General features: G+C 41.2%; 1 protein-coding gene across 6 annotated transcripts in view; it reads right to left on the bottom strand.

Moving 5' to 3' along the window:
• Positions 1–25,551, bottom strand: part of RBMS1 (RNA binding motif single stranded interacting protein 1) — a 228,911-nt gene that overhangs the window by 121,385 nt on the left and 81,975 nt on the right. Inside the window, exon 1 of one of the 6 annotated variants that reach the window (XM_055397893.2) lies at positions 12,986–13,447. The exons of 4 other annotated variants lie outside the window; for them this stretch is intronic. In XM_055397893.2, the coding sequence (XP_055253868.1) occupies positions 12,986–13,054 (69 nt within the window). In that variant the 5' untranslated portion in view covers positions 13,055–13,447. Of the gene's footprint in view, positions 1–12,985; positions 13,448–25,551 lie in introns of those variants that run through there. One more of the 6 variants, XM_055397891.2, reaches the window with a different exon arrangement.

Here is a 25,551-nt window from a genome sequence, read left to right on the forward strand (position 1 = left end):
CAGTGGAAAGAGTGTCAGACTTTATTTTTGGGGGCTCCAAAATCACTGCAGATGGTGACTGCAGCCATGAAATGAAAAGACGCTTACTCCTTGGAAGGAAAGTTATTACCAACCTAGATAGCATATTAAAAAGCAGAGACATTACTTTGCCAACCAAGGTCCATCTAGTCAAGGCTATGGTTTTTCCAGTGGTCATGTATGGATGTGAGAGTTGAACTGTGAAGAAAGCTGAGTGCTGAAGAATTGATGCTTTTGAACTGTGGTGCTGGAGAAGACTCTAGAGAGTCCCTTGGACTCCAAGGAGATCCAACCAGTCCATCCTAAAGGAGATCAGTCCTGGGTGTTCACTGGAAGGGCTGATGCTGAGACTGAAACTCCAATACTTTGGCCACCTCATGCGAAGAGTTGACTCACTGGAAAAGACTCTGATGTTGGGAGGGATTGGGGGCAGGAGGAGACGGGGACAACAGAGAATGAGATGGCTGGATGGCATCACTGACTCGATGCACATGAGTTTGGGTGAACTCCGGGAGTTGGTGATGGACAGGGAAGCCTGGCGTGCTGTGGTTCATCGGGTCGCAAAGAGTCGGACACAACTGAGCGACTGAACTGAACTGAACTGAGAGCAAGATAGCTACAGGTTAGACATGTTCTTACACTATGCACTTCTTAAGTAGCTACACCTTTTATGTTACTGATTCATTTCTATCTTATCTAGTTATTTATACCTGCTCCATAGCCCCCATTTCACTATAATGTTGAGAAGTAAAACCATTAATTTCTTATTCCCTTCAGAACTAACACAGCACTTGGCCCATAAAATACTGATCGAATGAATGATAATCCAAGATGAATTTGTTTGCAAAGGTTCAAACTGCACTGGTAGTCAGGATATGAGTTCTACTCCTGGCTTTGTTACAGATAAGCTGAGTGATGTTGAAATAGCCTCACCTCTAAGGCCCTTTACTAATATTCTGTGCTCCTTTTGTGATACATATAACAGACATTATTTCACATCACTTCATCCAGAACACTAGTATCACATTACAGGTTCATTTAGAATAAATTTTCATGTTGCAGACACCAGAAAAAATTAGTGTGGGTCTCTGACAGGGACCCACCCATTTTTCTTTAAGCAACTACAAACCTTAAGATACATAAAAAGAGAAACTCTCCAAGTGAACTATTAGCACCTAAAACACCATAATGGTAACAAAGGGCAACAGACTGGTCCTTTAGATTTTTAAAGAGCATATTTTACTGTGTCCTGTCTTAGATGGCCTTCAGCACACAGCAGCACTGTAAAGTCTAAACTGTGGTTTCTTCTATACAGGAACTTAACCTAGAAACCACAGAGCAAATTTTGCATGCTGTAATAAGTCAGGCAGGAAGGGGCTAAAAATATGTAAATTTGTCTACCCACAGCCAATTAGGTGAAAAAGACAAAACAAAATTAGAGGGCAAAAGAATGTTCATTAATAATTAGAACCTGTGGGTTTTCTAGATCACTGATATTTAAAACTAGATTGATTTCCCAAGTCAGTAATCTAGATTTCGTAAATGCTGCAAGAAATAATAAAATAGGTGGGAAAACTAAACTTAAAAGAGGAGCAATTAAAAACAAACCAGATAACAGCTGGCAGATACTAATTTACTTTGTCTGAAAGTAACACATAGCATACCATCCCTAAGGACTTACTTATTCACAGAATAAAAAAACGTCATATGAAAACAATTCTGAAAACACTGGTGCAAGGGTGTGCCACACTTGGAAAAGCCAAGATTCTGAAGGTAAGATGATGGAGCACTCAGGGTCAAAAGATCTAGGCTTTAGAGCTGTGAGATTCTGAACAAACCATTCGGTGTCTCTGGATTCTAATTTCCTTAGTAAATTACATGGGTTGGACTAGACCATCTTTAAAGTCCCTTCCAACTCTAATATGCCAAAGGTTCCTTTAAAAGAGTGTTTCCCAAAATTGTTCCACAGACTATGTCTAGTAAATATTGTAGGTACCATGATCAAATAGTTCTGGAAACAATGAGAAACAAAAGTTGGACAAAAGTCTGTACTGTAGGACTTCTCAGACTTTTTAATGCTGATTTCCACTATTACTCTCTAAGACAGTAACAATATATAGCATGTAATGTTTCCCAAGTTTCTTTGAAAACTAATTTATTTTAATTCTGGAACACTTTTAACATTTAAAAGAACTCCAGAATCATAGAGGACACAATTTGGGAAAAGCAGCTTTGAATGATAAGACTTCATAAACTTAGAATCACATGCTGAAGGAAACAAAATACTCATGTAATAGTTGAAGGGCACCCATTTCAGAAGACATAACAATATCTCTGTAGTGTTCCCTGTCATAAAGTCTGTCATTAATCCCTTGACCTTTTACTCTAGGAAGTAAACAACAATGTAAGAATCATTTCCATTTATCAATGAGAAGTGAGTTATCCTTCTACATCTTTCTCCTCAAAAAGTATTTTCTACTAATGAACAGAATGATCATAATCTTCCACTACTATTATCACTTTGTGACCCATCCACTGAGATTATCTTGCGTAAAGTAACTTGTTAGGTGATATCCCATGGAAGAAGGGAAGACGGAGCATCTATGCCAGATAATGTGTCAAGTGCTGTCAAGCCGATGACTTCATTGAATCATCTCAATAACATGAAATAACTATTTTACCTCATTTTGCCACTGAGGAAATCAAGACCCAGGAAGTTTAAGAAATAAGTTCACAGTCATAGAATAAATGATGAAGTTGGGATCCATACCCATGTCCACCTTTTTTTCTTTAAAAGCAACTTAAGATGTTTTGAAATAGTTTGATGGTATGTTTTAAAACTTAATTTCAGCATGTGGTTCAGTTGAAAACATGTATTACTTTGGTTTGTGGTTCATGATTGAAGTCTGTTTGATATATGCTTTGATTTACACAAATATCTAAACAGTGGTTTCAGGGAGGTTAAAAACTATACAAGAGCCACATCTTAATGATTATAACCATCTGAGCATTTCTGACATGCCAGGCAGACACATCGGTATCACCTTATTTAATTCTCCCAATAACTCTACAAGATTAAGATCTTGGGACTACTACTTCTTCAAGGTCGTGATCAAGGAGTTTCTGATCACTCCCTTTCCCTGACTCCCAGGGACTTTCCTTTTTATCTTACCAGGATCCCCAGGATATTCTCTGTTCTCAAAGTTCAGTGTCTCTTGATCTCACCTGTCTCCTTTAACCTTCACAAAAATACTCTCAATTTCCACACCTAAAACCTTTTGCTGTTGTTGTTATTCAGTTGCTCAGTCGTGTCTGACCCTTTGTGACCCCATGGCCTGCAGCACACCAGGCTTCCCTGTCCCCTACCATCTCCCAGAGCCTGCTCCAACTCATGTCCATTGAGTCGGTGACGCCACCCAACCATCTTGTTCTCTGTCATCCCCTTCTCCTTCTGCCTTCAATCTTTCCCAGCATCAGGGTCTTTTCTAACAAGTAGGCTCTTAGGTGGCATCAGGTGGCCAAAGAACTGGAGCTTCAGCATCAGTCTTTCCAATGAATATCCAGGGTGGATTTCCTTTAGGAATGACTGGTTGATCTCCTTGCTGTCCCATTACCCAGATGCTTTCCCTCATTTCTTGCTGGAGAAGGGTCAAAATACCCTGCATTCCCAGGGGCCCTCACTATAACTCAGTCATTCTTTTACCCATCTCTATTTGAACACTCACCAAATTCTCCAGAGCGATTATTCTAAATCTTCTGTTACACTCCTTAGGCCTACAATCTCTCTCTCTCTCTCTCTTTTTTCCAATCGTAACAGATGACCCAGACTCTTGACTGAGGTGCAAGCTTTTGAAAGGTTGTGCTTCACCGGCCTCCTTACCCCTCCTAACATCCCTAGCATAACCAATCTCCTCTTTACTGTATCATTGTCAGGCAATTTTCTCAGATCCCTTTCCTATAAGACTAACCTCAATCTTTCTTAAAAAATAACAAAGAAAACAAGACCTAGTTCCAACTATTCCTTGTTTTCTATTACCTTGCTCTACTTACAACCAGTCAGATACTAAGACAATCTTGTCTGAAGGGACTCTTTCCTTCGGACTTCTGATTTTTCTAAAGACACATCCTCTTCACTTATGCATTCCTTAAACTCTTTGGAATGTGCTTCTTCCATGTTCACCCCTGCTCCCCTTCCCTGTCTACCACACACAAACTACTCTATTGAAATTTCCATCCTGAATGCTTCCAAAGACCTTCCAATGGACATTCCCAATGCCCTCTACTACATCTTTGTCTTCCAGGCAACACTTAAGAGAGCTGACCAGCTATTCTAGAGACTCCGCTCTTCTTGGGCTTCTGTGATAATCTCTCGATTCTCCCAACATTTTGCCGCTTCTTTCCCCTGCTTTGCCTAATGCTCATCCTTCTTCCCACAGGTTCTTCTACAGAACCTGTGCTCCCCTAGGTCTGTCCAGATTCTTCTGAACACCTCTTCCTGAACTGCTTTAACCTGTTCCAATGTGCCTGCTACTAAGTTTCAGGAGTTCCTGAGCTTCCTGCCCAGAACTCTAGTTCTGTATTTCTTATTGGAAATTTCTGCCTACAGTTGGCAGGTGGGAAGGGTGGAAAGGGTGGTAATGTGTGATTCGTGTGGCCAAATTAAAAAGGCCAAACCAAGCTTACGGTCTTTCCTCAGAAACTAATTTATTGTGGCAGGGTGAATTCTCTAACCCCTTTGCCACCCAACCTACCATCTTCCATGCTTCTGTAGAGGTGGGAATATTTAGTATAACCAAATGCACTTGTTATACTACAGATGTTATAGATGACATGTACTATCAAGAAATAATCTGCTGGATAAGTACTCCAAAGAATATGAGGATCCAGGCCAAACATGAAATGAGCACACCCATATAACAAAGTCTCTACACTAACTTTAAGACAATCTCAGGAAAGCAGTAAAAATATTTACACCCATCTCTTGGATCCAAAATGAGTTCTCGAAGTGGTTTGCACAAGGTGCCACTAGCCTTTTAGCCTGGATGATTCTTCCTTATAAGACTGACATGGACACAGAAGGACCCTGTGCATCTCTGGTGTCTGGACTTTGAATCATGTCACTAGAATTTAGCACCAAACACCCCTCCCCAATTTATTTTTGTGCCTTAAAAAAAAATGTAGACTATCCTTGTAAGAGAATGGCTGGATTCTATCTTATCACTGAGCCCAGAGCACGTAATGGAGCAGAAACTTCACTACCCCATTCATTCAAGACAAGAGACCCAAGATTCTTTTCTCACCAATACCACCTCCAACCAGTCACCAGTTAAATCCTGTCAATTCATTCTGTGCAATAAACTGAATCCACTCCATCTATCATGTTCACACAGCCACTACTCCATTTTACAGCTTTGTCTCAACTGTCGCCAACACTTTTGAGCTAGGGCTCTCCTCTCATCTGGGCTTCCCAGGTGGCAAAGTGGTAAAGAATCTGCCTGCCAATGCAGGAGAGACAAGAGACACAGCTTCGATGCCTGGGTCCGGAAGATCCCCTGGAGGAGGAAAGGCAAACCACTCTAGTATTCTTGCCTGTAAAATCCCATGGACAGAGGAGCCTGGCGGGCTACATTGGAACAACTGAGCACACACAGCCCAGCAGCTCCACTCACAGACCTCAGCAAGCCTGACTCTATCCCTGCTCTGCCCCTCAACCTCTACTCTGCAATCCAGCTCACCTAAATTACTCACTCTTCCCCTGAAAGAGCTCAGGTATTCAACTAAACAACAAAATGACGCAATATTGCTTTCCTGCTATTTCTCCCTCAGACCCAGCACCTCTTCCTTTCATCCGTGAGTGCTCTCTCCTTTCTCTCTGAAGTCCTGCAGCCTCTATTGAGTTCACCTCAAATACCCTGATAAACTGAAAATCCCCCTGGATTACAAAGTAACAGCTTTAATGATTCTTACAGAAACCCTCACTGCCCCATTATATATTACAGCTATCTGTGAGGAAGCCACTTCTCCCATCCCATTGCCCTTTCAAAATGCTATACTGAAAAGAAAGCAGGTAATGAAGATAACCATAAGTATTCATGATAAAATAAATCCAAAGGATTATGACATGAGCAGTAGAGCAGTCTTGGTTCATGTTTAGTACAGAAATTAAATGTGAGGGAATTTGTCCACAAAACAGCTGTACTGAAATGCAGTTATAAGTCAAATGACAAGGGAAAACAGAGGTAATTCCTCAATATTTGGAATAGCTCCTTTCCTGAAAAGTGATCTAGCAAATGAAATTCCATACATATAGCTATATTTTCTCCTTGCTGACTCATATAAAGTGGTGTCCTAAAAATGTTTTTTTAAAAAGTACAGAAGTCTTGTTGAGTATGTATAAAACAGGAAAATACTGGGTTCATAAATATAAAAACTATGTGTCAGAAAGAGGTGATTTCCAAAAATGTGATACAGGAATTGGCAGTAAAAATAAGAATACATAGAAACTTGTAAAGAATAGGAAAGGACCACATCTCAAAGGTCACACGTAGAAGAAACAAGTAGTACCTACACGCTAGGCTGAAATTCTCATTGACTTGAAAACTGAACTTTCACTGCAATTTTTAAACCTTAAAAACAGTATAATTTTCTAGATTTTTCTTTTCACTTTATCTTTTTCTTTATAACCACAGGACTGTATGTTCCTGTGGAGACCAAGGGGGGCTGGAAGGTTGAAAAACAAATGTGAAGAGAATCTTGAAAAGTAAATAATTCATGATTCCATCTACCAACAGAGGAAAACACTGGTTAATTTTTTTGGCATATTTCCTTTCAGCCTTTTTAAAATGCATTTTTAAAGCTGTATTGTACGCACAATTAACAAATGTAAATACGATTTCCCCAGTTTACATTACATTGCTTTGTATATCCATATACTTAAAGTGGAGCCAAGATATATTTCTATTTATTACAGCACTACTATATTTACAAGTTTTGTTGTAGCTGCTATTTAATAAGTGTTAAAAAATAAAAGTTACATTAATTCATTATTTTAATACAGAATTTAGTTTGGTCCATTTAATGTTTTCACCTTGTCCTAACTTCAGGAAAAGCTTATTACTTCCTTCCTCATGTTATGTCTATTCTATTTTAAAATTTACCAAGCTTTTAGAATGTATTAAGCAAAGCATTCTCTACAGACTCGAGTTTAAAAACAAACACCCACTGAACACCTACAGATGTCCAAGGAGCAAAAAATGTTTATTTTTCTGAGGAAGGCAAAGATGGCACCTTTGAAAACCAAATATACAAACAAGACAAAGGAAAGGATTCAGGAAATCATCATGTATATACTAATAACCAAATCTGTCTGCTTTTGAGCAAATTAAAAGGCAGCGTTTTTCATTAACAACAGTCATTAATGCTCTTTTTTCCCCTTTCTCCAATCATATACTTGCATAAAATAAAGAACAGAGTTAAATGGCCTTCTTTCCCCAAAGACAGGGCAAACTCTGCTAACAAGAGCATAATACAGGACCACTGTCTTAAAATATGGTGGGATGCTCTTTTCTACATCTTTTTTGGATTTTTTTTTTTTAATGTGGTTCAGAGTCTTGTTTTCAAGCTCCAGATCCTTACCCTTTGGGAGGTTGCCCCCACTTTCTAAACAAAGTCCATTCTTAGAGGCTGTGTCAACTTCTCCCAGGATCACACAGTGCCTCCCAGGACCACCCGCTGTTGCTTGCTTGGTAGGGACATTAATAATAATAACACCTTAGAAGGATTAACAACAACAACCCTGTGGAGCGTGCACGATTATCTTTATTTAACAGAAACTGAGGCTTTGTGAGGTTAACTGAAAAAGCATGCAAGTGACAGAGCCAGAACTTAAGCTGGGGGTCTTTCAATGAGGTTGAGTGATGGTTAATGAAGTTAAGATGTGAAATCTGCATTACCAGGGCTCAAGGAATATCCTAAGAGGCAAGATTTTAGGAGGAAAAACACGGAAATAATTTTGTTTATGATTATCATTTCTTTTATAACTTGTTTAAAAAAGTGAGTTGGGTTCCCCAGAAATAGATAGGATTATTGGATTTGGCAAATAAAAACACACAGTACTGTGCAATATTCGAGACGTACTTATACTAAAATATTATTCATCGTTTATCTGCAATTCCAGTTTAACTTGGTGTCCTGTATGTTATCTGACAACCCTAGAGCAAAGGCCTTTATGAAACAAACAAAAAACACGAATCAATTACAGAGCTAGAATTCCCAAAGCCGAAATGTGGGGTGCTCTGTGTGCCACATGTCTTTGGGAGGCCAAGGAAAGGGAAGTGTCGTGAGGGCTACAGCTGTTCTTAACTGAGCTTCCTTCTTTTTCCTGGTAGCAGACAGAGTTTTTGACTCCAGAGACCAAGTTTTCACCAGCCAGGCCGTTTAAATTCACTGCCTCAAAATTCCTGACCTTTTCCTACTTTACACGGCCGTTGTGAAGATTAAATATAGCTGAGGTTGGGAGGGGATATCATATATATCTTTAAATATTTATTGGCAGAGTGCTTTGGAAATACATTCTCAGAAACTTGGACCAGACAGTCTCCCCACCACTCCTCCAAGAAAGGGCTTGAAAAGTATTACCAATATATGGTGAGCCCAGTTAACAGTAGACTCTAAAAGGAAGGAAAGAGCAAAAACAAGAAACATGTTTAAAACCTGACGTGAACTATGGAAAATGTAGTGAGGTGCCAAAAGGGATACCTAGAGAAAAAACTGGATATCACTAATGATGAATTCCACGCTTTCCAAATGGCTATGGATTCTTAGTTCAAACATTACCTTGACACATAAGGACTACTGAATCACAAACACATTGGAACAGCCTAGTAGAGAACCAGGAATTGGTATCTTCTGGATACCAATTTAGCTATCTGCTAACTTCTCCTAAAAAAAAACTTCCAATATCAGTGGCTTGAGGAGGTTTACTTTCTTTAAAACAGACAAACAAAAAACACAATAAATTGGAACTGGCTCAGTCAGTGTTCGTTTAAACATTTCTCTGAACAACTTTAATCTTCAAACTTTAACAAAAACTCGATCTACTATACATAAATTGCTGTGAACAGAAACTGCTTGAAGAGGATTAATCACCAGCTTTGTATGTCATCCTCTAACAAGGCCAAACACTGAATCACTGTTGAATTCTTCACGTGCAGCTACACCCAGTTAATCTTCAAGAAAGCAGCAAACTATGTAAATCTATTTAAACTGAGGAGATAAGTACTTCACTCATCAAAAGTTAGCAACTCTTACCAAGTACAGCTATTGGTTGGCAAGATCATTTGGAAAGAAAAGAAACACACACACAAATTCTTATATTCACTCCTCTACCCCAAAAGACCCAGCTGTCAACCACTGGGCAAAAAGAAAGAGGACTTGCTCAAATCCCTAAAAAAGGACATGCCTCGATTTGTAAAAAACCAAGCATATGACATAACTGAGTCAACTACCTCAAGAAAGCAGTTCCACAATGGAAGTAAGGAAACACGAAGGGGGAAGTACCTAATAAAACAGTTGAAAATAAAATGGAAATATTTATTTTCTCTAATTAAGGCCTTTTCAGCACAAAGCACTTTTTCTACAGGAACATACTAAAATATTTTCACAATTACAGAAGCGGTTTTCATTTTGGTTGTGGGGTGTTCTCATATAATCAGACTAGGTTTGCTCAATATCCTATATCTGAAAGGCACAGCTAACAATAATTGGACACACAGGCTTTTCCACTGAGACTAGAGCCAGCAATCTTTGCCTAGATACTGCCTCCTGGGTTATCACTCCACTGAAAGCATCGTACTCTGACCCGAGCCGAGCAGGTGTATTTCTAACAAGCTCGTAGGCCTGTGATACAGGAAAATCCTGTTTATTCTGGATGATGCCAGAGATCAGTGCTCCTTGATGCCCTCCACACACAACATGGAGTAGGAGGAGGATGAGCATCACCCACTTCTGCTTTAACTGAAACTGGCTGACTCCGATATTTATAAAGTTCTAAGACGAAATCGTACAATGACTTCATAAAGCAATCCTTTAACATCGATGCCAATCCCCAATATCATGAACTCACTATCCAAGTCATCCACGTCATCATTCTTCACCTTCAACTCCCTTACCACCCCTCCACCCTGCACCCCAGCCCCCAGTCCAGAAAGGTGGGAGGAATCCCTGAACCAGACTTTCTGAGACTAGAAGGGTGATGCACAGTGATGTGGAGAAGCTCTCTGTGAGTTTTCATTGAAATGTGCATGTAATAAGCAGGCTGCCGAGGTGTGGTAGTTTAAAGAGCTTGACTGCTGCTGCTGCTAAGTCGCTTTAGTCGTGTCTGACTCTGTGCGACCCCATAGACGGCAGCCCACCAGGTGCCGCCGTCCCTGGGATTCTCCAGGCAAGAACACTGGAGTGGGTTGCCATTTCCTGCCAGGGTCCAAATCCTGGCTCCACACTTTGGGTCATACAGACTGAGCACGGATCTTAAACTATGTCTCAGTTTTCTCAACTGTAAAAATAAAGATATTATTACCTGCCCTGTAAGACTGTCAAGATGACTAAATGAGTTAACCCACCTAACCACTGAGAACAGCAATCCACAGGCTGTGAGATGCTCAATTGATGGTTTGCCACTAATATATATGTATAATACAAATGTGACTCTGGCTTAGTTTTTCCAAGTGATTTCCAAGTATTCTTCACATTCAGTGTTTTCCTCAGGCAAATTATCTTAAATCAGCTCTAATAGATGATTATATATTTCTACATTGAAATCAAACTGCACTATACACCTAAAATGTACCTATTCTTTCATCTAAATGAACAGAGTAATGTGAACTGAAAGGTGCAAGCTTGATATCACAAAATCTTCTAAGAAGCATTAATTAGACTTCCCATTTAGACTATGCCAGGATGAGATCACAAAGTCACTCATGGTAACCAGGTCCCCGCGCTGGAAGTGTGCTTTCCCAGTGAATGGCTAAATACTAACAAAAGAAACCTTTGACTCAAAATACCACTGGTACCCGGGGTCTTGTGTCTGTATAATGCCTACACATTCATTTCTTTCTTCGCCTATAGAAAAAAAGAGTCTGTTTGTTTTTCTGATTCAGTCAGCCCTTTTAGTCTCTGAATCTAAGGAGAGCCAGTGAAAAGAAGAGCATCTTATCAGCGTGCTCCAGACCAGCAGGCTGTCCCCCTCCACACACAAAACCTCCAGCCCCTCACAGCAAAAGGCCTCGCCCTCAGAGCTTTTTCCCCATTTCAGAGCTAACACCCCGCCGGGTTTTGACAACAAATAAATGAATACACAAGGCCCTTACATAATTAGCCATCTTTTCAGGTAGAGGGAGGTGGGTGGGGGAGGAGGGTTCAGGAGAACATTCATTGTAAATTGGCTTCCTTTAAGAAGTTGATGTAAGTGTACTGGATCCCAGGTATTTCTTTTAAATGAGGTCACAGGAAGAGAGTTCAGAGATGCCAGCTTCTGAATCTTGACAATTTACTATACACTTCAACCAAGTCACAAATGCAGATTTTTTTTTTTAATTAAAAGGAGGGACTTTTCTTAAGCCAGGTAAAAGTTCCATTTACTTGGGCAGGAGGGGAACACAGACTAGGTGTGTTTACTGTCTTTTTAAGGGGAAGCTAACAAGTGAAAGACAACAAGGGCCAGAAAACAATACTTTTGGACCCTATCACTGTGTTCAGAAAATTAGGACCACTTTCAGACATACTTATGCTAAGACATGCCTTCCCTTCCCCAAAATGACTCTGAGAACAAAAAGGACTAAACATAATCAATAATCCTGTGAACGCCTTTAGGAAAGCCACCACGCATCGCTGTCATCTGTCATGATCTTAACAGAGCCATGGTCTGCATGGAAGGATACAGTTTGATTGAATCATTATGGGGGTAATAACTTAATTGATTTGTCTCAGTGGCTAAGGATGTAGACAAGAGATATATTATGGAAGAAAAATATCTGCAATAGTGTTTTTGTTTTCTCAACAAGCATCTTGCCACTGACCTCTAAATCAGTTTAACCTTTTCTAAACAGACCTGCACATTTTTTACATAATTTAAGGCTACGTTTTGTTTTTGCTGCTGCTGAAAGGCTCTGTGAGATTTATCACAACATGGCTTCAGTAACCTTCGTTTAAAAACAAAGATGAAAAACAAAACAAAAGGCTATGAATATAAGCTTCCAGCTCCACTCATTTTCCCGGCAGGGGATTTTGATCTAACCACGAAAGTGCCTTTGGAGTTCAATCTGTTAAAAATGTATAAAACGGTATTAAAATAGGGAAAGGCATGTGTATGACTCAGGCTTATCCAAGTATCTCTGCAACTAGGATGTCACAGGATTCCCCTTTGCTGCTGGAAACTGAAAACCTTGAGAAAGTGACAGTAGAAGTTCCTGTTTCTTTTTCTTTCTTTTTTTTTTAATATATAAATGGGAGGGGGAGCGCGCGCGAACACACACACACACACACACACACACATTGGTCTTCCGGGTTTAGTACGAATCGGGTAGGTTCTTTGAGGTTCCAAGTGAAGATTGTTGTAGCCGAGTGTTATTACGACTTATTATCTTACTCTTCCACACACAAAGGTTTCCAGGAAAAAACCCAAACTTGTTGCAGAGCTGGGCGAAGCCCCCCGCCCGGAGCGCTCCTGCTCTCGCCGCGCCGCCGCCCCTTCCCCTTCCTCCGCGTCCTGCCCGGCCCGGCCGGCGGGAGCGAGGGCATCTCCCCAGCTAAGGTCACCGGCCCGAGCCGTGCCCGCGGGCCGCCTCCTGCGAAACAAGGTCACCGCCCAGCCCGGTCCCTCGGAGGAGCACCGCGGGGTCTGGCCGGGCGCTGCCGCCTTTTGTAGAGCGGGGTGGCCGGCCTCCGCGCGGCATCCCCGCCGCCGCCTCACCTGCTTGCGATAGGGCGTCCTGCAGCTGCTGCTGCCCCCGGGGTTGCCGCTGCTGCTGGGGAAGATCATCGCGGCGGGCGCGGGCGGCGGGCGCGGGGCAGCCTCGCCGCGAGGGGGAGGGCGCAGGGAGGGGGCCGGCCGGGGCCGCGGCCGCTCCGGGAACTCCCTCTCGCCGCGCGGCGGCGGCCAGCGGGGGCTGCAGCTCCGGGCTGACTTCTCCTCCGCCCGCGACCTCCCGAGTCGCCTAAAAGTGCGGCGCGGCGGCGGCGGGCAGGACTCGGGCAGCTCGGGCGGCCGCCGCCCTGCGTGCCATGGACGGGAGTTCGCGCGCGGAGCTGGCGGCGCCGCGGACTCTGCCGGCGGCAGCAGAGGAGCAGCGCCGCCGCGTCCCCACCTACCGCGGCCTCAACCACCGCCCCGAGAGCGCGCCCGCCGGGGGCGGGGAGGCGGCCGCGCACCGCCTCGCGCCGCGCCCAGGCCCACCCGCGCCTCCCCGCCCTCCCGGCCGGCGCCGCGCCCGCCGCCCCGCCGGCCCGCCGGCCGGCCCCCAGGCGCTCCCTCCCGGGCGCGGGGCCGGGGAGGGGGCCGCGCGGCCGGGGAAGCCGCCGGCGCCCCCGCTCCGGTGCAATGGTTGGGTCTGGCTCCCCGCATGCCGCACATTCCTTGGAGTAGCCACCCCCTCCTCTTTTCTTTTTTTTTCTCCTAGATTCTTGGCCTCAGCACCCGCTGCAGCTTTGCACCCCGGCTCGAAGCCCCTTTTCAGGGCACCGCGTCGGGGATCACGCTAACACCTGGGTAGGAAGCCAGCTGGTCCCAGTTCTATCTTTTCTTTCATCCTTCCAAATTACCACCCCCCCACCCCACCTACCGTCCACCCTCCCAGAGAAGGTGCGGGCGATCACACCTACTTCAATGAACACACCAGCCTTCCATCAAACCTCTGCAAATCCCCGTTCCCCCAATTCGCACGCGAAAATTTTAGCAGAGAAAATAAGTCTCCACTCCCCACCCCCTCACCGCAAACACGCACAGTAAAGTTCGTGCTTCATTCCTATGCCAGAGTTTGGCAAGCTTACCTTCGGGATGCCAAAATCAAATACCGAAAATCATTTCAAGCCATCGGTTTAGCAAGCCTTCTCGAAAACTGGAAGAGTACGATCCTTCTATATTTAATTATTAGATGCGACACAAATGTGTTCCACTGAAGGAACACAGAAACTGCAAAACAGGGACAAAGGGAGGAGGTAGTTTCCTTTGTTTTTCAACTGAAATTATTTAAGGCGATTCAAGATGCCCCCACTTTTTTTTTTTCTTTTCAGCTTTGCATTCATTAGCATATCAAGCCCAGATAGAACCTGAGCAATGCAGATGGCCTCTAGAGCAAGTTCCACAGGCAGTGTGTGGATGGGCCACCGGGACAGTTGGCCTGTTCAGCAGAGACTATCAGGGATAATATTACCACACTAAGCGGTCAATATTACAGCATTCTTCCTTGGCCTCTGGCCTCTAAGGCCTCCCTGGAAAGGGCCATCTGCCATGATAATGAAAAATCCTAACTCGGCTAAGAAGTGAAGGCACTCAACTTCTGGCTGCCCTAAGGAAAACAAAGTGGCCCCTATGGAAATCGAATCTTCTGGCAAATCTGTGACCATTCAGGGGTGTTACCAGCAGCAAGGAGCTGAAAAATATCCAACCTAGATACCCTTCCCACTGCTGACCTCAGGGACCACCTCGGTACACAGAGGGGCTCCAAACATTCTCTGACAAAAGTGATGAGAACTGGCAAGTCTCACCTACTTAAAAACTATATACACAAACTATACATATAATTTCTAATTCTTCTCATTAAAAAAAGAAAAAGCAGCAGAGTAAACTTACTCTAAGCACAGTACTAAGTGCACAATTTGGCAAGTAAGAACTTGCTAGATAACATTCAGAGAAATGTATCTGTTATTTTAAATGATTGAATAAAAACAATGCAACTAATGTTCAGTTCTGTGTTAATATATATACTATTTAGGACTACTCCATGCCATTTTGGCTGCTGCTTTGTTGGCTCCAGGCACTAGGTCCTTTTACCACAAGTCATCAAACACAGGTATAAAATAGAAGGCTTTAGGTAGAACTGTTCAAGTCATAGATGCCTTTTGCTGAGAACTTAATGCCCAAGACCCCAGCAGTTCAAACCTGTCATCTATGGAAAAAATTCCATGTACAACCTCAGTTGTCATGACTGGTCTCTTAGGAAACCACAGTCTAAACCACAAAAGAACACCATAGATTAATTTTTCTATGGCTTTGCTCTAAGGTCATGATGCTTTGGATATTGTGTTCTTCTAGAATGGGAAGACTTGCAGAATGGGAAGACAACCTGCAGTTGTTTTACAGGGTTAAGACAAGATTTTAAATAATACAATTTAAATTGGACTACAAGAGCAATTCTAATAACTAGGTAACTAAAATATACTAAGAGCATTAAAAATATTTCAAGGAATATTTTTAAGAATAAAAATGATATCTAAATAGCAACAAAACAAAATATTCTATCTGGTGGATAGAAGACAAGGAAAGGTGTATATTTATACAATGTCTACAAGCCAGGGTTCAAAAGTTCCAGACTCAGGAAGGTACTACACACTTAACTAAGCACTGCAAAGAAAGGAGAAGATAGACTTTCCACCCTCAATGACTATAAAATGTAAAATATAACAAAGTCACTAAAACCCAAATAATTCCAACCTAAGAGAAATAACAAATATTAAACCATATATATATAATATATACATATATAATCAATTATAAATATTCACAAGTGATTATAAATGGCTACAAGAAGAGATACTAGTGAGATTCATCTAGGAAAGTATATTTGACCTTTGAAAAAAATATATTTAGGACAAAGCAAGGAAGCATTCCAGAGAAACTCTTAAGTTTATCGTGGTCAAAATTAGAGCTTTGGAATCTGCCCGGTAGATGCTCATCTTCCTGAAAGGGAAACTGAGACTTTGTTGAGTGGGCAGTCAGACAATACCCTCCACAGCCCAGTTCAGCTGGTGGGTAAAGTTGTGGGAATCTGACCCAAGAGCAGTCGATCCACAGATAGGCCAGTGACCTATGACATGGCTGGGACTGAAAAAATTAGCAGAGCCAATCAGATTCTCACCCCTGGGAATCTGATTCAGAAAACTGAACCAGTTAGGGAAGGGGCAGAAACTGCAAGAGTGCCAGGGGTAGAGTTGAGGCCACAAAAATCCAAAACCATACGCAAGCCAAGGTTATGAGGAAGCAGAAACTATGAGTAACAGGAAGCTGACTGGCAGCAAACGGAGAGGCAAGCAGATGCCAGGAGCGGGTGAGCACTTGGCGGGGACATGATGGAGTCCCTGAAGCTGCTCTGGCTCTTCAGACTGACAACAGCCTCTCTGTGTGTACGGGTAACCAGCCCCACCCCTCGTTCTTCAGATAGCTTAAGTGAATCTGGACTTTGCAATCCAAGGGACAAAATTAAACAGCCACACCGATCTGGCTCCACATTTTAGCTTTTCACTGACTAGCCACATGGCTTTGGGCAAGCCAGTTAACCTCTCCGAGTCTCAGACTCCTCACCAACTGTCCTAAGTATATCTAGGGTACTCCAACCAAAGTGCCCCACTCAATAAATGGCAGCTATTATTGCTGTTTTCCCAGGTTTTAGAGTAGTGGTTTGTAGACTTAAGTGGGTATACTGTGTAAAGAACTGCTATTAGTAAGGCTGGCTGATCATCAAAGAGCAGGAGCAAGGGAGCAGGTTGAATGGACGAGTAATAAAGACCAAATTTAGGTAAGGAGAGCCTGTGTCTCTGAGAACTGTTTGCTGAATGGCTGAATGAAGACGCTTTCCAAGGCTTAATCCTGAGAGGTTAAAAAAAAGTCTGACAGAAGGTCTGTTTCAAGAGCCTAGGTGAACTCAAGGTTTTCTCCCACGTTTGTTTTTGTCCTGTTTCCTTTAAAGAGGTTGTATGTTGGACCAGGGCCATTTCTGTATGAATGGGAAGAGTGTGCGTGCTATCAGAGATTACGCTGTGAGGCAGGAGGAGACTACATGAATGGGGCTAATAAGGACAGAGCCACTGGTACATGCAGGAGCCTGCAGCCTCGCAGAGGAGATGAGATCTCGCGACTCCCAAGTGTTTGTAAAACCACAATTTGAGAATCTGAATTGAGAAGATATTTGTCCCATAGAAATATTTTGAAAATGAGACTTTCATTTATAAATTTCACATCTCATTTCACTTTCACAACAACCCTATGAAGTTGGAAGGGTTATTAGGCTTCATTTACCGATGAGAGGAAAACAAGTGAAGACTCACTGACTTAACCATAGAGTTAGGAAGTAGCAAGCAAATGTTCAAACCCAGACTGAGTGAGGGTTAAAAGATCCTGTCCTATGCTCCTTCAACACTATAAAGTTGGGACTCAAAAAAGCCTTATAAATAATGCTCCAATTCCCAGTTGAGTACTTGTAACCCCTACAGCACTGAGTTGCTGGACACGAATAATGCAAGGCATTAAGTGATAAGTGCCAGCGAAGTGGTACAGACAATTACGCACTGTGCAAGTCCACTGCAGGGTGAGATCAATACAGGATATAACAAGGGCGTGGGGAGCTCAGCTGTATAAATGTTTTTGTTTGAGGGACATTCAGAAAGAAGTATTCTGCAGATGAGAAAAACAAAAATATGTGTGTGTGTCTGTATGAGAGAGAGAGATGGGTGGTATGAGAGAGAATGTAGACGTGGAGTGACTGCTGTTGAAATCATCACTTACCAATAAATTCCTTAAGGCAGCAGGAAAATCAAAAGGTAGGGGAGCCCACCATTCCAACATGTGTTACTGAGCCTCATACAGGAAAGAAAGAAGCCTTTGAATAAAATTACTCAAAGAAAGTGTGGTGGGAGAGCTGAGCTTTCAAAGAAGGGGGAAAAAATGGGGTGGAGGGGTGGGTGTAGAGAAGACGTCCAATGAGATAAGAACAGAAGTAGAATACTTCTGTCAACAAAAGAGCAGACCTGTGGTAGGTTCTAATCCTCGATCGGTGCTAAGGCATTTCAAGCACCCTTTTTTATTTGAGTCACATTAAAAACAGAAAATAAAAGGGGGGAAATTCATCCAACATTACTTTACATTACAATATTTAAGGAATAAGATATAACCACATAGTAGGTGTTAGTGTAAGCAGTTCAAATTTTTAAAAATGTGTTTATATTTGAGAGTCTCTACGTCTAAAATATAACAAAAGTCTCTAGCTCCAAGCAAAGCAGGAAAAAAAGAAAAATATGAGGTCAGCAGATTCTTCAAATTTCTGTTCTTTCTTGATACAAAATAGAGTTGATAAAGTATCCTATTTCTAAAGGTGCAGCAATATTTTCTATTATTTACTATTTTGCTTTTTAAAAAATTCTACAATCTTATTCTAGACCTAAAGTCTCCCTAGACACATATAAAATCACATGTGTAAAAATGAAACTACTATGATAAAATAAAACTATAGCTCTATAGCTATAATCCTGGAAGACATATAGAACAAGATAAACATGGCCAAATTCTGATGAGTCTGATCAGAAGGAATATTCTAATGATTCTTACATTTATCCTGGTGAACAAAACAGAAGAAATGGGCTTTGCCCTACTGCAGCTTCTCTGCATGGACTAATAAATGTCATTTATTGAGTAACTACTACATTCTAGCATTTTCTCAGCAAGTGCTTCTCTCCCACCCTCATTCTCTCTCTTTCTCTCTCTCTCTCTCTCACACCATGAGAGAATAAAAATTAGCCCATTTTACTAAAGGGAAAAACTGAGGCTCACTGTTGGGCTTCCCTGATGGCTCAGGCTTAAATAACCTTTCCAAGGCCACAGATCCAATATATGATGGAGCTGAGGTTTGAACTTAGGTCTTTCTGCCTCCAAATTGCCTAACCCCAATGATACTCCTGATGACTATTATTACTATGATCTACAGTTCAAATCCAAACCCTGTGGGAAAACCTAAGAGCCCAAGCCTGAGTGTGCATCTAAGCTTCACCGATTACCAACTACATGACTTGGGCAAATCACTTTCTAAAAGATAAGAGATTACACTGAATTTCCATTCAGTTTATTATGAAGACAAAGTTCCCAATATTAGATTACATACTTAATAGTACAAACACATATTCTGACCCAACTTAGCTCCTAAATCTTATTCAATTAATGGTTGCTAAGATATAACTCCTCTTACAACCACTAGTCTTATTTTCGGGGATAGCTGGTGGAATGGAGTTGGGAGAAAAGCAGAAAAGAACTATCTTCTAAAACCTGGGATGGTGATTACAAAAAGGTATTTCCAAAATCCTGAACTGAAACTGAGAATAGAATTTCCCTCACAATCTAGTGGGAGACCATATTCGAGATTAGTTTCATTATGGGACTCATAAATGCTTATCAGACAACTAACATCCTAATCATCACTTAGGATATTTATTCCTATGGCACAACATCCTCTAAATTTCAAACAAATAATTTACACTCAAAAAAACTTTAGGTATAGCCTATCATAAATTAGTTATTTCCTTGCTCTTTCAGATTAGTTAATAAAATCAAAGCTCACTCAAATTTCTGGTATAGGTTCTCTGTAAGTTAAATGACTTTCCTATGTTTTTCTATAAAAATAGGTACACGGGTCCTTATTCTTTTCAAAAAACAAAATTATGGGGGTAAGTTATATGAATTAAAAAGTTGAGACTTTTGGTTTATAGAATTTGTGTTGAATTTGTGTCTGTAGATCAAATTCTATAACAAAGTAGAGTTAACCATTTGAGAAAGCGGGAAAAAGAGAAGCTCCATTTTGCATTTACTATGGATTACTGTTTTCCTAAGTTACCTATGGATGCCTCAATCCTCTATATTCTTTGACTGTCGGAATCTAACACTAGAGCTGTTATTCTCCATTCCTATAGCAAACCTATGAGTAAATAAGTGCTTCTCCTCAGAATACTTTCAGGAAATTCAATGAATTTTCCGTGAAAAACTGAAATCACAAATGATGAAAGCTATTAAGTGATTTTTGCAATTATAGTTTACCTAAAGAGAGGACAGTCAATCATCTGCTGTAGTGATCAGACTATGTGTGAAGGATAAGAGCTGAAGTGAGGCAGGGAGGGGGTGATGTGCTGTGGAAACAGCTAATTACATTCACCTCTTCCTACATGACTTGGGAAGAGACAGAAAGTACTTAGGAAGTCAACAGAATTTGGGCTGGAAGAAGCACAAGCTGGAATCAAGATTGCTGGGAGAAATATCAATAACCTCAGATATGCAGATGACACTACTCTTATGGCAGAAAGTGAAGAGGAACTCAAAAGCCTCTTGATGAAAGTGAAAGAGGAGAGTGAAAAGGTTGGCTTGAAGCTCAACATTCAGAAAACAAAGATCATGGCATCTGGTCCCATCACTTCATGGGAAATAGATGGGGAAACAGTGGAAGCCGTGTCAGACTATATTTTTTTGGGCTCCAAAATCACTGCAGATGCTGATTGCAGCCATGAAATTAAAAGACGCTTACTCCTTGGAAGGAAAGTTATGACCAACCTTGATAGTATATTAAAAAGCAAAGACACTACTTTGCCAACCAAGGTCCATCTAGTCAAGGCTATGGTTTTTCCAGTGGTCATGTATGGATGTGAGAGTTGGACTGTGAAGAAAGCTGAGCGCCAAAGAATTGATGCTTTTGAACTGTGGTGTTGGAGAAGACTCTTGAGAGTCCCTTGGACTGCAAGGAGATCCAACCAGTCCATTCTAAAGGAGATCAGTCCTGGGTGTTCATTGGAAGGACTGATGGTAAAGCTGAAACTGCAGTACTTTGGCCACCTCATGGGAAGAGTTGACTCACTGGAAAAGACTCTGATGCTGGGAAAGGTTGGGGGCGGGAGGAGAAGGGGACGACAGGGAATGAGATGGCTGGATGGCATCACCGACTGTGGACATGAGTTTGAGTGAACTCCAGGAGTTGGTGATGGACAGGGAGGCCTGGCCTTCTGTGATTCATGGGGTTGCGGAGAGTCGGATACGACTGAGCGACTAAACTGAACTGAGAGCCAAAAAAAAAAAAATCTCTAAATCATGAAAAACAAAACTCAAATCTGGAGTAACCATCCCCTTTTCATAAGTAAAAATCAACTGAACAAAAATTTGGAGAGTACAGATTGAACAACTAACTACTTTGGACAAACAAAACCCTCATATAAACCAAGAGTGACAAAAGGCATAAGACATTCCTAAATGCTGGGAGACATAAACAATGTCTATGCAAAACCTGGGATCTACAGCACAAATTAGGGTTTAAAGTATTCAAAATACAGAAGAAAAAAACAATAAAAGTTTCCTTTCTCTTTAATTGCTAGGAGAACCATTAGGTTAGTTTATTTTACCTGAAGAGGAGGATAACAGAACAATAAGTGAGAATGCTAAAAAGCTTTCTATTCTCCACTAAATTATAAATGTTAAGGTTCACATAAGAAAATATGAAATTAGAAGTAAATTTCTATTCAGATGAGGTAGATGAAGGCAAACTTTCCAGTAATAGCATATTTAGTTAAGAGTATGGCAATGGGCTACATAAGGAGCTTATAAAAATTCCCTACCCTGAGTGTCTTTAAGAAATGACTAGTTCTGGCTATCTAATACACTTAACATATGGGACAAACCAATGACAGACCTGTGGCAAATTGATACTCCCCAAGCAAAGAAAAGGCAAAGGAGGAAATTCTGATATTGTCATGACAATATGACTGATCATGACATCAGCAGTTCCTAATTCCAAACTATAAAGAACACTCCCAGAATGCTGACAGCATGCTAAAAAGATCCTCCCAGAACCACCCTTCCTTCACCTCCCAATCTAATATTTAATCTACTGGCAGATGTGCTGAAGTATCAACTAAAGGATTATTAAATGTTACAACCCTGTGAAAAATTCTTCTAAACTGGAGGAAGCACTAGGAGGAAGAAGTAGATAATTTCTGAGGACATTTTTCAGACCTGTATGTTATACTGGGCTTCCCCAGTGGTTTAGCAGTAAATGACCCACCTGCAACGCAGGCGCCTCAGGAGATGAGTTAAGATCCCCTGGAGGAGGGCATGGCAACTCACTCCGACATTCTTGCCTGGAGAATCTCATGGACAGAGGACCCTGGTAGGCTACAGTCCATAGGGTCGCAAGGAGTCAGACATGACTGAAGCGACTTAGCAGGCAGGCAGGCATATATTATATTACATTATTTTGTTATATTTTATTATATTATAAAAATGTTACAATTTACAAAATGCTTTATTGTACATCTCATTAAAGTCTCAGGGAAGGTGGCAGGGCAGGCATGATCCACTTTCTTTGAACAGCAGAGTGAGCCTCAGGTAGGTTAAACAATTTGACTTAGGTCATGAAGCAGGACCTCAAGGTTGGAAAGAATGATTAAATGCTAGTTCCCGTACCTGACGTATAATAATCACTCAAGAAATAATGCAATATAGAATGAATGCAACTGTCTCTCCTTGGACACCACGAAAGTGAAAGTGAAAGTCGCTCATCCGTGTCTGACTCTTTGGGACCCCATGGACTATACAGTTTATGGAAGTCTCCTGGCCAGAATATTGGAGTGGGTAGCCTTTCCCCTCTCCAGGAGACCTTCCCAACCCAGGGATCGAACCCAGGTCTTCCACGTTGCAGGCAGATTCTTTACCAGCTGAGCCACCAGGGAAGCCCAAGAAGACTGGAGTGAGTAGCCTATCCCTTCTCCAGCAGATCTTCCCCATCCAGGAATCAAACTGGGGTTTCCTGCATTGCAGGAGGATTCTTTACCAGCTGAGCTATCAGGGAAGCCCTTGGACACCATGACTGATAATAAATTAAATCTATCCATATTTAGCCATTTCTTTTAGAAGGCTCTTTGTTAAACAGCCTCCAAATCTGAATCTATTCATTATATTCCTACCCCAGGACTTGAATCTGTGTCTTCTGTAGATTGTATACAGCTTTTCTCTGTATTCTACACGGTCTGACCCCTAAAAGTGAGGGTGGAGGCATCTTACTTTGAGCCTTAACAACCTTGTAAGATTGCTTAAAGAGTCTGTAAATCTCTAATGAGTTCCTTAACCCACTGTCCTACACATAGTAGGTTCTACTGGAGGTGTGAATGAATGAGGAACGATAGCTTTCTTACACAGTCACACACAGGGAGAGACACACAGACACACACAGGGAGAGACAGACACACACACACAAATGACAAATAATGATTGGCATCCTCTTTTGAAAATGATGAGGTGAAACTAGAAAGAGCTGAATGTGAGAAATGGAGGGATCAAAGCTTAAAGAGTACTTTTTACAGGTTATATTAAGCATGATAAATTTGCATCCTAATCTTTTGATCACTTGGGATCCTAAGAGGGGTTGTAATGAATGTTGCATTTTGCATTTGTATGTTACTTATTAAGGAAATGGGATTCCATGATCAAATGGTTTCTCTCTTGACCTCAGCTGTTACCGTCAGAATAAATCTTCTTGCTTTACTTTTGAAGGGAAAGTGAAATGTCCTACAAATCTGAGATCAGTTTCCTATAAATATTTCGATATAAACTGCATGTCATGCAATCTAAGATGCCACTGATTATAATATGCTTAACAATTACTGAGATGTTAACATTTGAAAAAAATGGACAACAGCAATTACAGAACATCATAAATTATAAGATGCATCCTGATTTCAGCAATGCTGAAATGTGAAAAAAGTGAGCACTAGAATCTGTTCAGAATGGCACACAGGTACATGAACACAGTGCATGGATACCGTGCACACAACATGTTCATCTTACAGCTTAGCCTCCAGAAATATATTTTTTCAACCCTCATTTTTAACCTTTGCAAGAACCCAGAGCTACTAGGTGATTGCAAGCAAATGACTCACACAGTCAGTTTTTCCAAGATCTAACTGTGTCTTCCTAGTGAGCACAGTCTCCACGAGTCAGAATGAGAAACTTTACCCTAATCTCACAAAGGAACAAACTGAGCTGTCAGCTTCCCTCTCAGCCACCCCGCCTCCTAACAATCACCTCAATTCTACCCCTAGTGCTTCAGGGACATAGTGCATTTATATAAGAAAGGTGAAAAGGAGATGAGCTTAAATCTGTAGACACTGATCAGACTTCTCCACTCCACGTCTTGTTATCAGTGCTCTAAAGCCGTCAGTTACAAACAAAACTTGAGAACATTCATCCCAGATGTTACTTCTTTACCAAGTTTAAGTCACATAAATGCATGCAAGTGGACACACCCACGCTCAAAAGGTTGTTCAGGGCTGTTCTGGCACTTAGCATCAATTCCAACCGAAGAATCTACCTTTTAGCAGAGCCTGGAGTAGTAATTCTCAGTCGTCCAGCACATCCATTTGGAAAAGTAATTTTTATGTGAATCAGGTAAGTCGGATAGAAAGACATATCCAAAATGGTTATCACAACTCTTAAAACTGATATGAAATTACAAAGTGAATCAAAAGCAATAACTTAGCAGGTGAGATGACTCAGTTATAGAAAAAGATATAAATGGTTCACACTTAGAGCAATGACTGTTAGTAGCTGTTGGTATCCAAGGGCTCATATGTGTTCAAGAATCAACCAAGTCCCATTTCCTCCTCCTTCCTCACGCACCTTTCCTTTTAGTCATTTCATTGCTGATGTGAAGATAAAACCAATAGGAAAAGGTCAAACAACCTGGTCAACTTATTAATTCACTTGAGGTTGGTCAAAATGTTGGTTGGAGGTTATCTATGAATTTCATTTATCTGTAATGTTTCCTTTGTTTTAAGAGAAAATTATAATTGATTTCACATTGAATATTACCTTATAGAAACTATTAACCCATCCAACCACCAATATATTCTAAGCCCCTAACTCAGGACCTGGCACACACTAGGCGTTCAAATATTGGTTTAATGAATAAATAAGCAATATGTTTAAAGTGCATGAGAGTCCTTTTGAAACAGGTATTATTATGTCCTAAAGTACAACCAGCTATGATTTTAAGATATGCATTCAATGGCAGATTATAAATTTGAATTTACTAGCCAAACTTCTTCAGTATTAAAGAATATCATTCCAGCTTCTGTAATTCATGATTTCTTGAGTGACTTGAAAGTATATTCTACTTAGGGGCTCTTTTAAGAAGTTTTAGACTTTAAGGTATTTACCGGGAACATCACTTAAGTAAATCAGGGTACAAAATATTGCAAATCATGGTAGAGACTTTTTCTCATTTCTATACCCTGTCTCCTTTCTTTTTTAAAAAATACATAATTTAAGTTTTGATAATTACCAAATTTTTAAAAAGTATATATACAAACTCTTATAATTGAAAATCATGTAGATTGTTTCATTCTATGACACTTAAATTCTATCAGTAAATAAGAATAGGCAAATTGTTCATAATTGTTGAAGATATTCCTTCTGCTGCTGCTGCTGCTAAGTTGCTTCAGTTGTGTCCGACTCTGTGCAACCCC

Source organism: Moschus berezovskii, chromosome 2 (genome assembly GCF_049115385.1).
Source record: "Moschus berezovskii isolate FMDL1 chromosome 2, NW_MosBer_1.0, whole genome shotgun sequence".
NCBI lineage: Eukaryota > Metazoa > Chordata > Mammalia > Artiodactyla > Moschidae > Moschus > Moschus berezovskii.